Source organism: Cyprinodon tularosa, unplaced genomic scaffold, assembly GCF_016077235.1.
Source record: "Cyprinodon tularosa strain WSP-4 unplaced genomic scaffold, ASM1607723v1 ctg270, whole genome shotgun sequence".
In the NCBI taxonomy this organism is placed as follows: Eukaryota; Metazoa; Chordata; class Actinopteri; order Cyprinodontiformes; family Cyprinodontidae; genus Cyprinodon; species Cyprinodon tularosa.
In genome coordinates this window covers 2,100,941-2,116,770 of record NW_024038975.1, presented here as the reverse complement: position 1 = coordinate 2,116,770, position 15,830 = coordinate 2,100,941, and the positions used below count along the sequence as shown (strand labels likewise).

The 15,830-nt window shown below is 36.0% G+C and overlaps 1 protein-coding gene across 4 annotated transcripts in view; it reads left to right on the top strand.

The window, feature by feature from the left end:
- Positions 1–15,830, top strand: part of myo16 (myosin XVI) — a 128,544-nt gene that overhangs the window by 72,336 nt on the left and 40,378 nt on the right. For all 4 annotated transcript variants that reach the window (XR_005281177.1, XM_038289661.1, XM_038289662.1 and 1 more), the window contains exons 14-21: positions 1,084–1,189; positions 2,204–2,321; positions 3,785–3,932; positions 4,147–4,264; positions 6,046–6,163; positions 6,823–6,894; positions 12,247–12,388; positions 12,948–13,020. Coding sequence is in view for 3 of the 4 variants with exons in the window: in XM_038289661.1 (XP_038145589.1) it covers positions 1,084–1,189; positions 2,204–2,321; positions 3,785–3,932; positions 4,147–4,264; positions 6,046–6,163; positions 6,823–6,894; positions 12,247–12,388; positions 12,948–13,020 (895 nt within the window). In the remaining variant the exon portion in view is untranslated. The remainder of the gene's footprint in view (positions 1–1,083; positions 1,190–2,203; positions 2,322–3,784; positions 3,933–4,146; positions 4,265–6,045; positions 6,164–6,822; positions 6,895–12,246; positions 12,389–12,947; positions 13,021–15,830) is intronic.

Genomic DNA, 15,830 nt, shown 5'->3' with positions numbered 1-15,830 from the left:
TTCAGTAGGGTCCTTGTTAATCAACATTTTTATGCATTAGTGCCATTTAAATCAATTCATGGTTCGACATCATATATACATTAAATGGCTTGATAAATGTTTGTCTTTAGAGAAGACTCCAAGGTGACTGCAGAGATAAACTGTCCCCTAGAAAACCAAAGAACTAATTCATACAAGAACACAGTCCTCTTTATTTCTAGTATATTGTTGTAAAAAAAAAAAAAAAAACTACAATTATATGTATTCAGCTTTTTTTGATAATATTCCACACCATGGTATCACTGCTGCTACCTTCAGGCTTAGTAAATAACTGCTTCTTTCAGGGGTATAAAATTAAATCCCAGGGGGAGTGACCCCCCCTAGATCTGTCCCTGGTTTTGTTTTTTTCAGAACCATTAATTTATCTTCAATCAAATTCCCATCAGGTCTGAGAAGTTTAATTCCCAGATTAAGAGACATCCGTGCAGCATGATGCAGCCACCATCATGCTGTGGATGTTGTTTTAAAGTGTGAGATGTGTTTTGTTTGTTGTTGTTTTTTTCATAAAACATTGTGTTTTACTTATATATTGATATGGTTTACTTGTCTAACCTAGCAGATCAGGTTTGTAGTTTGTAGATGTGGGAATCCTTTTCCCATTTTGGTTGACTGAACGAAACATTGTAAGATGTTAAAAGCTTGGGATGCTATACTAAAGGTGTTTTAACTTCACATCTCTAGTCTGTGCCTCTATATGATTGTTTCTACATGATGCTGTTTTTACAGTGATGTTATTTAACAAACCTCTGAGGCCTTAAAAAAAACTGCTTGATTTAGACCGACTTTAAATTAGTCAGTGGTGGATTCTAAAGGAAAGAGATTGCATTAAATTCGAAAAGAGTTTTTTAAAAAACATAACTCATTTTGCCTCACTTTTACAATGGGGAAATTATTTTGGCTGATCTATCAGATATAATCTAAACAGCAATTATTTACAATTGTTGTTAATCTGTACAATGTGTATTTTAAAAAAAGCAATGAAAATCTTTGCACAGCACTGCATGAAAGACTTTGACAGAAGATTGTCTCTTTCTGTCATTTCAGTGGTGAGAGTGGTTCTGGGAAAACTGAGGCATGTAAGCACATTGTGAGACACTTGATAGCTCGCTCCAACCCCAAAGGCTTTGGGTTAGAGCCCAGAATGAAACACGTAAGTGGAATGTGGCTGACTGCAAAATTATTGAGAAGATAGTCAAATAGCGGTTCACTGTAGGCTACATGATTCCATAACACACACTGTAATGAAACTGTAATGAATTTATATATATATATATATATATATATATATATATATATATATATATATATATATATATATATATATATATATATATATATATGTTTGTATATACGTAGTGATATACAATATTTTCTGTATGCCTTTGATATACACAGTTAAAGCTTTTTTTACTCTTTGATGTCAATACACTTACTTATGCGTTACTTATTTCCTGAGGTTGATTGAAGGAAAAGCAGACCACACTCTGAGTTCAACATCAGTACTATTGTTTAAAACTCCTGAAAATTCATCCTAAAAGTCACCACTTAGCATACTGTATTATTCCTTTTTTCTGTTTCTAGTAGTTGAGGTTCATACTCATAATGGACGACTCACCAGTCTGCTTTTGCTCTTATGAAATAAAAAATCAGTGCAACCCCAGAGTGCTCTTGTCTGATTGTTATGTAGGAAATATCTGGGTCAACATTTTCATTCTGTGATGCAGAATAAGTCTCACGGAATAGACTTTTACTGGCACCTAGTGGTTGGAAATAGGAATTGAGACATTGCTTAGTTTTTTTTTTTCCTTCATATATTTATACTGATATTTAGCCTAGTGCTAGTTATTATCAGTATATTTCTAATCCTAAACTTAAACTAAGGTTAATTCACACCATTCCTCTATAAACTTACTCTATAAGGTTATAAAAGAGGGTCTGCATAGGACAACCTATTGGTTCCCATAAGGCCTATTGTTCCTCAGAAGGTTAGTAAATATATAGAAAACCGTCCTAAATGGGCCACATAAACAATTGCACCCACACTTTCATCATGCTACAAATTTTTACAGATTCTTTGTCATTGTTTTTCATTAAGTGTGTTAAGCTTAGTGTTGAATGAAAGTTAATGCAAAGCCTAATTTGAGCTCTTTGTTGACATGTACAGGTAAACTGTATTCTGGAAGCCTTTGGCCACGCAAAGACTCCAAGGAACACTAACTCAAGCCGTTTTATTAAGCTGCTAACAATCCAGTTCTGTGAGAAACAAAGGACAATACTGAGAGGTAATGCAACATACACCTCTGGGTGCATAGTACTAAGTCTGAATGGACTGACTATAAATTAAATGCCTTTTTTTATTCATATAAAGAAAAAAAAACCTTATGAGAGTTGGCTCTATCATTCTTAGGCATGATTTCATTTCATTTAAATTTTTTTACTTTTTTCTCCTTAGATTTTGTAAATCATTAAAGAAAACATGATATTAATGATAGTAATAATAATATTTTTATATTTATCTTTTATTGCTCAATGCAGTTTTCTATGAAGTGTCCTCAAAAAGCGATGCATGACTGTAAAATGGAAGGAAAATATTACATTACTCTCTTTACTTCCCAGTCAAAAATAATCTTCAAAATCTCCTTATCAGTCACCTGTGTTATTTCAATCACCATGCAGTTGTTCTGTGACAGCCATAGAATACATATAAGTCATTCAAACCAAGGAATACAGCTCAAAAGTCCTGATTGAAAAATATTCACAAATCTAAAGAAAATATATTTTACTGATTCCTGAGCACCTTTTAACCCATTATCTAAACATATATACAGCAGGGCACAGTTATAAAACAATTACAACATGAGAGTTTACCTCAACCAACATACTCTGTAAGAAGAGCACTCATTAGAGAGGAAGCTATGCTGAAAAAATTGTATTCTATGAAGGAGTGATACATTTGCAACATTTCAACTTATAGTTTTTGAATGAGAATTTAAAGATGGTCCCGTTATACACTGTTACAGAATGCGCTGCAAAATAAGTAAAAAAATCTTGCATTAAAAGTATTTAACCTTGATTTGAGCAGGTTAATAAGATGAGTTGCCTATGGATTTAGACTTTTTGCTCCTAAAATAAGACAATTAGATAATACGCACTTGAAATAAGACAATGCATAGTTTTTTTTCTTATTGTGATTGTAAATAGTCTTGTTCCATTTGCAAAGTGTCTCACTTCCCTCCTCAGTTTAAGAAAAAATTGACTTCTTTTAATCAAAAATGACTTATTTAGATTAAATTTTTTGGGCCTTTGTAATGGACTTGAATCTAGAGCAGAGGTTCAGTCCTATTCAAATACCTGACCTATTGATGTTTACACCAAGAGAAAGTTTAATTTTATTCCACTTCAAAGAATTTACTGTTGCGCATTTCTCTCTGGCATAAAACGTTGTTCAAATTGAATGTTCCAACATAGAGAATGTGGAAAAGTTTGCATTTTTGAAAACCACTAAATTAGTTTCCCTCTGAAACATGTAATGGTTGAGAATCACCACTAGGATGCAGTAACAGCTAAAAAAAAATTTTAAGCTATTTTTGTTTTCATTGCTCCATTCCTATATTTTCCCCTGTTGTTTATTTTTAGCTTTAACTGTTTTAATACCTGCCATTAAACAAAAACTACAAATATACAGTTTCATTAATAATTATCATAGTTATATGTATTGACATAAACCTCATGTGTCATGTCCAAGCCCATGTGTCCACCTACATGCTGGAGAAGACCCGTGTGGTTCACCTGCCGCCCCAGCATCAGAACTTTCAAATCTTCCATCTGATGGCTGAAGGCCTCTCCCCTGAGGAGAAGAGTGAACTTTATCTTAATAATGTCCTGGCTCATAGGTATGTTGTCTTGAATAAATAATAACACATTTAATGAAAAAAGATAAAAGGTTAAAATGGTTTTATAAAAAAAAAAAAAAAAAAAAGAACTGTTGATATTTAAGATAATGGATTAAGCTGGGAAACTTAAAATACTGACTAACGTTTTCTCAGATGTATTTGTGCATGTTGAAACATTTCTTAATGTTGCTTCCTTCCACGTCTTTATCAACAGATATCTTAATGCAGGAACTCTGGGTGTAAGCCCTCCTGTAGCCCCAGCTTCTGCTCAGAGCAGGGAGCTTCTGGTTGGAGTCAAACAAGCCCTGCGTGCCCTGGGCTTTAATAAACAGGTCAGAGATCTGCAGGTTTTCTTTGAACAAATACTCTAGACGAACAAAAAAAAAGTCTACATATCAAACATGTTTGAGTCAGAAGTGCCTAATTGGTGCATCTCCTTAAAGCAGAATATCATTGAAAAGATCATTATTTTTGAGTACTTCATTTTCTATAGTAAAACTGGTAAACTGCTATATAAGAGATACATTTCTTATCTGGCCAGAAACTTTTTTTGCTGAAATAGAATATTTGTATGCAACAAATCTATTCAATTCAATATATATATTCTGTCAAATATAATTACTGAAATAAACTATTGCAGCATTTTTTTCCTGGATGCATCTTAGGTTTTTATGTTTGTTAGTCCAGCAGGCAATTAGGTTGAAATTGACTGTTTGTCTTTATGTCCAATCAAACATTTTAGATGGTAAGACCAGAAAATGTCTGATATAAATGAAATACTGTATAGAAATTCAGGAAATGTTATAACAAGGATTGTCCTCCCAAAACCGGGCAGCTGACAGATGAGAAGCCACTGGAAACTTCAAATGTTTCAAGGCACCTCATAAAAAATCAAGTATCTATGCAAAGATCTAAAATTATCTTAAAAAGAACTTAATATAGTGAGCCTGTATTATCAGGTTGTATTCTTAGATACCAATTTATCAGCAGTGGATTTTCCGTTGTCTCATCTTTTATTCCAGCAACAACCAATGCATGCTGGTATGGCATACGGGACAAATGAATACAGCAATGGATATTGGTGTTATCATACAACAGTACTAATCAACTGAAAAAGACAGTAAGGTAGACAGAAAGGAGTGGGAGAGTGTTAGCAGAAGTGATGGACCACCCATTGGTCTCTGTCTAAACTCTCATCAAGACACGACTCCCAGTCTGGCCCCAAGGGTCAATCGTCATTAACGCTTCTTATATCACTGCTTTGCTCACCCTCTCTCTTCTTCTTGTCCTCTGTGCTCATGGGAGGGGGGGGGAGTCGCTCCGTGTATCGAGTGTCAGACAGAGACTAATGCTTGTGTTTATCTCCGAAGTATCAGCTCCAATATCCTGTTCTGAGAGAGTGCACACACACAAATGTATTCACACATGCTTACTTGCACACACCTTCCTATCCAGCGATCCCCCTCTCAGATATTCACAGGAAAGCATAAAGTGGGGTTTTCCCTCTGTTAGAGGGCGATGAATGAGGGAGAGTGTGACAGGGGAGAAGGGCAAGAAGAGAGAAAATTAGACACTATAGATCCAGACAATTGCAAAAGCTTTTGTTCTCCTTTTGTTTTTGTTTAAAGCAAAATAAACAATTTTTTTCAGAAAATTGAAGAAAATTTAGATATCAAATAAACATGTCTATTCCTAGAAAAATGCAATTTTCAAATAATAATTGAAATCTTTCCACTTTAACCCATCTAAATATAAAGCAAGCCCCTGTATAATTCCTACCTGACCTGTGAAATATTTTAAAAATAGGGTTAGATATCTCAAAATGCAACAGATTAATAAATAAATACCAAGGTTGAAAAAAACTCTTCTTTAATCTGGAAACCTTTATGAAACTATTTCTAAAGCTTTAGGATAGCAGTTTATTCCATTGAATTTCTGCAGCACAAAGTATAAACAAGGGAAATTTGAAATGTTCAAAATATGTTTTTTTTTAATGTATGAATCTGATTCATTGCACACAAAATCTGAAATGTGAACCTTTCAAATATTACTTTCTTTGTACTCCATTATTCCTTAACTCCCCCCCCCTTTTCTTTTCTTTTTTTTTATCTAGGAGGTTGACTCGGTATTCACGCTGCTCTCCGCTGTTCTCCATATTGGCGACCTGCGTTTCACTGCCCTGAAAGATACCAATTCAGCCTTCCCTTCTGACTTGCAGCTGCTGGATAGAGGTCTGTACTTCTGTCACAGCTGGACCCTCATTACCTAATTTCCTCTAAAACCATACTCACTGTGAGAGTGGAACCCCTCATGCTTCCTTATCTTGCTCCACTCTCACTTTTCCCCTTGAATATCTAGTTTAGACATAGCTAAGGGCTAGACAGTCACATGTTTGGCAACCAGCAGCTGTCTAAAAGTGTGTGAGGTATACTCCCCCTGTTAGAGCCTCTTATTTTCGCAGCCTTATTTTGCCATTACTCACTTATTCCCTGTGCTCGTGCGACCCCCGACCCTTTACAAAGTGGTAAACAGCAGCGTCATCGTCCAGACGGGAAAGAGTAAGCCGTTGTCAGGGAGATGTGAAGTCATGGCTGGTGATGTCAGGAAAGTGTTTCTGGGTTTGCCGTCACCTGTTTGTGCCACTTGTTTATGGATTATGCTCACAAGTAGAATGATGAGTAATCGCTGCCAGCTCTTCCCATTAGTTGAGCAGGAATCAGCTGTAGCACGGCTTAATTGTTGTCCTGTTACTATAGCAGAGCGTCATCATCACAGCACACTGGGGTCTGGAAGGTTATCAGATTTACCTTTTAGATTCTCCATTATTTTTAATGCTGTTATTTTCAGGTTTTCATCCTGTTGTTTTTTCTCTCTCTTGTCCTCTTCCTAGTTGCTGGATTGTTGCAGGTGTCAGCTAATGATCTAAGCACTGCCCTCACCTCTGACGTTCAGTACATCAAAGGTATTGAACGAACATCCTACATCAATATTTTATTCAGGTTTTAATCTTGATGGAAGGAAATATGTCTGATACTAAAGAAACCATAAATGCTAGAGCTGATCTTATTGGTCAACAGTAGTCTGAGCCCTTCCTGTTCTCTTCAGACAACCTAAGTACTCTTGCTTAAGTAAGTAAAGCTAAAAAATGTCATATTGTACTCCCTGGCATATTTACATTCAATGTATTAAGCTTACCAACAACTTTCTCCTGAATGTCAGTAATATGGGTATTTTGTAGCAAAGCACTGACTGGATCTGATAGAGAATCTGTAGATGATTAGGGTGGTGACAGAGAGCCCTTCTAATCATCAGAAGTTATAAGTGTTTAGTTGCTGTAATGCCAATTGCCGACTTTTTTTCTACTGATTATTGAGACTGGTATTGTTATTTTTCTAATGGCATTTTTGTTATAATAAAATACAAACACCACTGTTTCATATATAGTTTTCTAATTCCCACCAATAAACTGTATTACTTTAAAGGTGTGGACTGCTATCTTGAAGTGAAATGGAGTGTATTTCATTCAAACAAACACTATTCTGCGTCACTGCCAAAAAAATTAATGCAGATGTAACCATGACATCTGAAGTGAGTTGAAGTCTATCAGCTGGCATTTACAGTAACAAAAGCTAGCGTTCACAGCAGCTTTGAAAGCTACTAAATTCATGTAAACCCACAATTCTAGTTTATGTTTGCAGTTATGTTGTCTATAGTAAGGAGCGACACTGTCTAATTAAACCAAATAGTAAAAGTTAGCTTTACACTAATTTAGGCAGTACGGTTCACTTACACATCAAGGAGAAGCACGGCGACTTCAGTGTCCCTTTTAAAAACTTTCTCCTTCATTAGCTCCTTCCACCTGGAGAAGGCTTGCTCTATGTTTATCTTAGTTTTTTTTTATTTCTCCATTTTATAATCTTTTAATTTCTTTTGTTTTTGCTTTCTTGTGGTGCTGCTTGCATATTGATGGGACTGCATTTGTGCAAACTTTCATTTGTTGGGTTATCATCCCAAAATAATCTTCACTGCTGCCTCTCAATCATACTTAACTACCAGCAATGGGAAACATGATGTTTTTTCGCACTTTAAAAGTATTTTATCCCTCGCTAGCATCTGTACTTTTAAGATGGCAGACTGTGTAGGCACTTTGTTACATAGACATAATATGAGCAGACCACACATCGATTGCTTACGCCTATGGGCGCTGACGTGATTTGGTGGCGCCATCTTGGGGTGGTCGACAGCTCTGCTGAGTGTAATGTGCTGATCAGGCACAGAATCAATTTTGATCAACTTTAACTTGCTTATATATATAATATATATATATATATATATATATATATATATATATATATATATATATATATATATATATATATATACAGGTGCTGGTCATAAAATTAGAATATCATGAAAAAGTAGATTGATTTCAGTAATTCCATTTAAAAAGTGAAACTTGTATATTATATTCATACATTACATACAAACTCATATATTTCAGATGTTTATTTTGTTTAATTTTGATGATTACAAATGACAACAAATGAAAATCTCAAATTCATCATATCAGAAAATTAGAATATTACTGAAGACCAATAAAAACAAAGGATTTATAGAAATGTTGGCCAACTGAAAAGTATGAACATGAAAAGTATGAGCATGTACAGCACTCAGTATTTAGTTGGGCCTCCTTTGGCCTGTATTACTGCAGCAATGCGGCGTGGCATGGAGTCGATCAGTCTGTGGCACTGCTCAGGTGTTATGATAGCCCAGGTTGCTCTAATAGTGGCTTTTAGCTCTTCTGAATTGTTGGGTCTGGTGTATTGCATCTTCTTCTTCACAATACCCCATAGATTTTCTATGGGGTTAAGGTCAGGAGAGTTTGCTGGCCAATTAAGAACAGGGATACCATGGTCCTTCAACCAGGTACTGGTAGCTTTGGCACTGTGTGCAGGTGCCAAGTCCTGTTGGAAAATGAAATCTGCATCTCCAAAAAGTTGGTCAGCTGCAGGAAGCATGAAGTGCTCTAAAACTTCCTGGTATGTGGTTGCGTTGACCCTGGACCTCAGAAAACACAATGGACCAACACCAGCAGATGACATGGCACCCCAAACCATCACTGACTGTGGAAACTTTACACTGGACTTCAAGCAACGTGGATGAAGTGCCTCTCTTCTTTTCCTCCAGACTCTGGGACCTTGATTTCCAAAGGAAATGCAAAATTTACTTTCATCAGAGAACATGACTTTGGACCACTCACCAGCAGTCCAGTCCTGTTTCTCTTTAGCCCAGGCAAGACGCTTCTGACGCTGTCTGTGGTTCAAGAGTGGCTTGACACAAGGAATGCGACAGCAGAAACCCATGTCTTTCATACGTCTGTGTGTGGTGGTTCTTGAAGCACTCACTCCAGCTGCAGTCCACTCTTTGTGAATCTCCCCCACATTTTTGAATGGGTTTTGTTTCTCAATCCTCTCCAGGGTGCGGTTATCTCTCTTGCTTGTACACTTTTTTCGACCACATCTTTTCCTTCCCTTCGCCTCTCTATTAATGTGCTTGGACACTGAGCTCTGTGAACAGCCAGCCTCTTTAGCGATGACCTTTTGTGTCTTGCCCTCCTTGTGCAAGGTGTCGATGGCGTCTTTTGGACAACTGTCAAGTCAGCAGTCTTCCCCATGATTGTGTAGCCTATAGAACTAGACTGAAAGACCATTTAAAGGCTTTTGCAGGTGGTTTGAGTTAATTAGCTGATTAGAGTGTGGCACCAGGGGCCATCAATTTTGAACCTTTTCACAATATTCTAAATTTCTGATATGATGAATTTGAGATTTTCATTTGTTGTCATTTGTAATCATCAAAATTAAACAAAATAAACATCTGAAATATATGAGTTTGTATGTAATGTATGAATATAATATACAAGTTTCACTTTTTAAATGGAATTACTGAAATCAATCTACTTTTTCATGATATTCTAATTTTATGACCAGCACCTGTATATATATATACCGGTATATATATATATATATATAAAAATCAGCGTGCATGGACTGTCCTACAGTTTTGCAAGCCATGCACCTAAAGAGATTTCCGTTTTTCCTAAAATGAAAAAAGCCTATTTAAAGAACTATTTGATTGTTGCAAAAAGGTGTAGATAGGTTGTTAGGGTTAAAACAACATCCATGACACAGGAAACTGATATATTGACTCAGATTGTGTGCACAAGGAAGGCATTCGATATCACACTCACAGCATACAAACATGACGTATAAACATATTGCATGATTACTGAAGTTTAATATACAATACGCATGAAATGTTTCAAAGCAGAACCCAAATGGAGGAAGGAGGCAAGAGTCAGGCTAATAAATGTAAACCAACCAACTCAAAAATAAAATATAAATTCAAGAGGTGAATCAGAAATAATACATTACCAAAAGAGGAAAAGAAAACAAAATGGCGTAACCAAAAGCTGACTAACTGAGAGACATTTAGGCTGGAGAAATAAAATGGCGAACAACTGAAGCTGAAATGAGGAAATTGGGGAAAATAACTGATAGAATACATAGTGAACAAGGGAGAAGAATATAGATTATAAAGAAAACATAAATCCAAATCCCCACAGATCACAATATAATGTGACATGTTTTTTATGATTTAAACATTGCAGAAATTAACAGCACAAATATTTATTTTTTTGTCAAACCATTATCCCTTGAAAAACAAGGTTGTGGCTTAAATGATTATTTTTGTTGCCAAGTAAGCTCACTCTTCCAGAGAATCAGCTTACATTTTACCTCAGAGAGAAGTGCTTAGATCATCCTATCCAATTCATAAATTGTAGTGTTCAGTTAAAATTGATAAAGTTTATCCTGCATCATTTGGCATTTTGCATAACATTCATTGTTTTTTACAAAGACACCTTATTTATGTGATTTAAGTATATAAAAGGTCGCTCTCTTTAGGGGGTTTATAAAGCAATACTTAATCTGATTTACTTTGGTTCTTGTTAATGTAAAGCAAAATAAAATATTTGTTTTATTTTAATTTTATGCATACAGGCAGCAAACAATCTGCCCATGGGAGAATTGAATTTTAAAAGTTATTTTTGAAAATAGACTAGAGTAGAGACTTAAATACAAAAGTAAAACAAGTTTATTTTAGTTTAAATTGGTAATAAAAAAAAAGAAAATTAGTTAGAAGTTAAATAAAAAGCCCTTGTTTCATAATATGGCTAATTGTTAATGTTTTCTCCCCACAATTCTGTAAGTAATTAGTAGGGCTGCAACTAATGATTATTTTACAAATGAACTCATCTGTTGAAATAAAATCAGATGGCCAACGGTTCCTTAAAAAAAGACTTTTTATCAAATTAAACCAGGTGAAAGTCAAACCTTTCCACATGAGGAGTTCTGGATAGAGGATATTTACAGACTTTTTAACCTTGAATGCAAAATGCATATATATATATTTTTTTTTTTACAATTTTGGTATAGATGCTGCTCCAAGTGGGTCACTCTGTCAGCTACAGACACATTTTAGAGTCAATATTTTCCACTTAACAAGTAATCGATTACTAAATTAGTTGATGATTATTTCAGTAATCGATTAATCAAGATTAATCCAATTAATTATTTCAGCCCTATAATTAATATATTATATAATGGAAAGTTGAGCCAATGAATGAGCATGTATTTAACAGGAATCTTCCGGAAAATATGTTTTTGAAGCGAAACCACGAATTTAAGAATTCTTAGAAAATGTCAGTATTTCAAAAGCACAATAAGGAATACTTTTGTACAGAAATGTACGTATGCCCTCTTAAAGTTACTTCCTTGAACTTTACAGTAACATGCACTCAGTATTTGCAGGGGTTTCTATTGCATATATAACCGCATTGGTCACAGTGGTGGAGTTCGATATCCTCTGGTTCTTCTTTTCAGGAGGCATGACATTCTCTCAAATTCCATGAAAGATAGCTGCACTGACATTAAGCTTAATAAAACACAGGGACCAACACCAGTAGATTATATAATACCTTAAGTGGAAACGTCACATTATCTTAAGTTGCTTGGATTCTTGGATCTTGATTCCCAAAGCAAATTGAACATTTTCTTTGGTCCTTGGGGGGAAAGCCAAGTCCTTTTTGTTCCCAGTGAAGTAGCTTTTCACATTTCTCTGGTCCAGGAGTGGCTTTACATAAAGAAATGAATGTGACAGTTTCAGCTGCCCTTATTTAATAGAAGTTGAATAAAACACGTAACAGAAATGTTAATTCTGAAAGGGCCAGATATAATCTATGGCCTTGTTTTTTCAGGGGATGTGATTAATAGATGCCACACAGTAGAGATGGCAGAGCAGTACAGGGACCAGCTTGCTAAATCCATCTACGGACGCCTCTTCTACTATTTAGTCAACAGCATCAACGACTACCTTCAAGGGCAGGAAGATATCATTGGGTAAGTGCTATGTATGTTTAAATTATCATAACAAAAAAATTCAAAACTTCCAGTGAAAACCAATCGTCATGTGTCTAACACTATTGAAATGCTGCATCAGTGCAGGGTGAAAGTTTTTAATACTTTGCATACATTACGTCAATGATTAGAAATGCAAGTGAAAATGTAACAAGCAGACACACCCAAGGTCCAGACAGCTTGGAGGTCTTACAAAACACACAAAAAAAAAAACAAGACACAAACACTCCCAGGTGGAGGTCATGGGATCCTTAGTTTGCTTGTTGTGGAGCCTTATCACACCCCGACACCAAACCCGCACTGCATCTTCTGGAATGTGTTTGTGCCTTGCCTTGTTTACACACATACCACTACATATAATAAATTTGTCAACCACACATTCACGGCTCTCCCATTCTTTCTGATTTTGCTGCATATACACCCTAACATGTCTGACTGCTGGTGGAGCATCACAACAAACTCAAACTGATAGATAATAAGCTGTGTTGTTCATTAATTGTATGTTTTATTTTGTATTTTTTTATTGTTTTATCCCTTCCAGTGATCCCGCTATGGAAATTGGTATCTTGGACATGTTTGGGTTTGAAGAATTTCAAAGAAATGAATTTGAACAGGTGAGATGGGATTTTCCTTTTAGATTTATGCAATTCAAAAAGGAAAGTTTGTACAACTCCTCGCTTTGCTGAACTGAAGAATATTCAAATTGTTGAAATATTTGGAGCTATTATCTGTTTAAGCCTGGACATTTTTGTGTGTAATTGTAATGAATGAGCTGAGGTCTGTGGCTGACTGTGGCGTGATTTTCAGCTGTCCTCAGATGAACTGATAACTGAAACGATTGCTACAGTCTCAAACCCATCTGTGTCTCTTCCCCAGCATTTGTTAGGAGATAGGAATCATGTTTGTAGAAAAATATTTTCTCTAACCAACACATAACAGTTAAAGTAAAAACATGATCACTTCATACGAAAACACCTCATTTCAGCGAACATCGCTAAACATAACAGAAAACATTGCCAAGAATACAAAGGTTAAAGATGGTGAGCCTAAAGCAATCATAAGTATAGGTTTGTTTTATGTTTTCTGTCCAAACCCAAAATTGATTTTAAGTAGAATAAGCAGAAAAAACTCCCAACATTTATAGAAAACACAACAATTTAGTGTAAGCAACAGTAAAACACAAAGCAGGAAACGTTTCTTCTATTTCTTTCAGAGATGCACTGATCTAATTTTTGTAGCTCATTTCTGTTACATCTAAAAGTAAGATGAAATAAATATATGATCCCTTATTGGTTTCCTGAGTTTTCTCTTTTAAAATCAAAAGTACTGTCTCTAAAATGTATGGTCATTTCTTTCTAATTTTGACTTACAGGAAAAAAGAGTGAAATGATGTAGACGCTTCAAAGTAAAAACCATCTGGTTAGCTTGACCGCTTGTACTCCTGCACCCTTTTTTTTTTTTTTTCAAATAAACTGGTTTCATGCTCCACTCATCAACACTGTAGAAACTACTCCACATATGAATTGATCGTTCATTGGTCCAGTAATGTGCTCATTGGCACAGTGGGTAGTACTGCTGCCTTGCAGCAAGAAGGTTCTGGGTTTGATTCTCTTTCTGCATGGAGTTTGCATGTTTTCCCTGAACATGCATGGGTTCTCTCCGGGTACTCTGGCTTCCTCCCAGTCCAAAAACATGACAGTTAGCTTAATTGGCTTCTCTAAATTCTCCTCAGGTGTGAGTGTGTGCGGCAGTGGTTTGTTTGTCCTGTTTGTCTCTATGTTGCCCTGCAATGGACTGGCGACCTCTCGATGTACCCCACCTCTCACCCATTGGCAGATGAAAGAGATGGGCACCAGCACCCCTGGCAACCACATTTGGGATTACGCATGTTAGAAAATGGATGGATGGTCCAGTAACAGTACACCATAGGTCAACTGGTTGGAGATCCCTGATTTAGAACCTAGAATAGATGGTTTTGGAAGTGTTTTACAGCAGTGCCTTCTCCTAAGCTTTATCTAAATCATTTGGTTTTATGCTATGAAATCTAAAGCCTGTACAACTTTTTGTCCTTTTTGGGCCGATTTTCCAGTAGTGCAAGAATTTTTTGGATCGGGCCGAGTTTCAGGCTGAAACAGTACACCATAGGTTAACTGCCTCCTGCATCATATAATATACAGTGTTGTGTACTGTAGTATACAGAGCTGTAGCTGGGTGCAATGATATTGTACAGTGTATGCGCAGCTTAACATGTCTGTACCATAACATTGAGATGCAAGGTTTCTGCCCAATAAAGCATTTTGTGTTGTCTGGTTTAAGATGGCCCATCTACTTTTATTTCATTAACAACCTCTGCTTGCTGATCTTTCACCTTTCTTATCATCTTCATCTTATCATCATCCTCATGTCCTGGGCCAAGATCTGGCATGCAGCTCCAGACAATGGATGGCTATTGGTCATTTTGATTATTTTTCCTTTCCCCCAGTAATCACTTCATCTACTGAGATCTACTGTCTTGTTCCAAATTTCCTTTGACAGGTCTTTTTTTTCTCGTTTTGGTGGCAGAAAGATCAGGGGAGTCTATAAATGATAGCTGGATTGATGTGGGTGCAACATGAATGCATGAATAGTCTGCAGGAGCTCAAATTGTTGAAGTGTTGTAGGACATCAGTTAAACCATTGTGCATTGTGTACATATTTCCACGTTTGGCCTTTTACAACTGTCGTTTATAATGTTTAAGAGACTGGTTACTGTTTTGTATGAGGTAACTACCCCATATGAAGCAGCAGTTTCTTCCAGCTTTTACTCCAGTGAGTGTTTCTCTTAGCTTTTAAAGCCTTGTGTGACAGTGTTGTTTCTGTTGGCGTGGCAGAAGGATAAGTGGCTTTACTCATCTGGATACTCTCCAAACCAAGCGTAAGTGAGGGGGTTTGTGTGACTCTTTTGTTTCAAGTAATTGTAAGTGCCAAGAGATAAAAAAAAGCAATACAATCAGAAAAATTATCCAAAGCTATTTAAATTCTTCATTCAGAGTTGCCCTTTTGATATCACCACTCATTATGAACCATTTGCAGAATAGAAGATGTGAAGCACATTTTAGATCAACAAACACAAGGCTCTCTTATTTTAGAGATGTCACATAAGTGATATGCAAGCTCTGACATGTTTGGACCTTCATATGCCCCAAGCATGAACTCACAAGTATACTACATAGGCGTGGCATGATCAAAGTTATTAGAGCTTGTTAATTAGAACTGTTTGTCAGGCTCTGTTTTATCTACTCAGCATTTTTTTTAATGAGCTAACTCAATCAACCACCTGCTGAGACTAAGCTATTAATGGGCTAGACTCTCTGGGAGACAAACAAAAGACAAATCCAAAGAAAACAAAAACACAATAACAATGATCCTCTGCTACAAACAATTA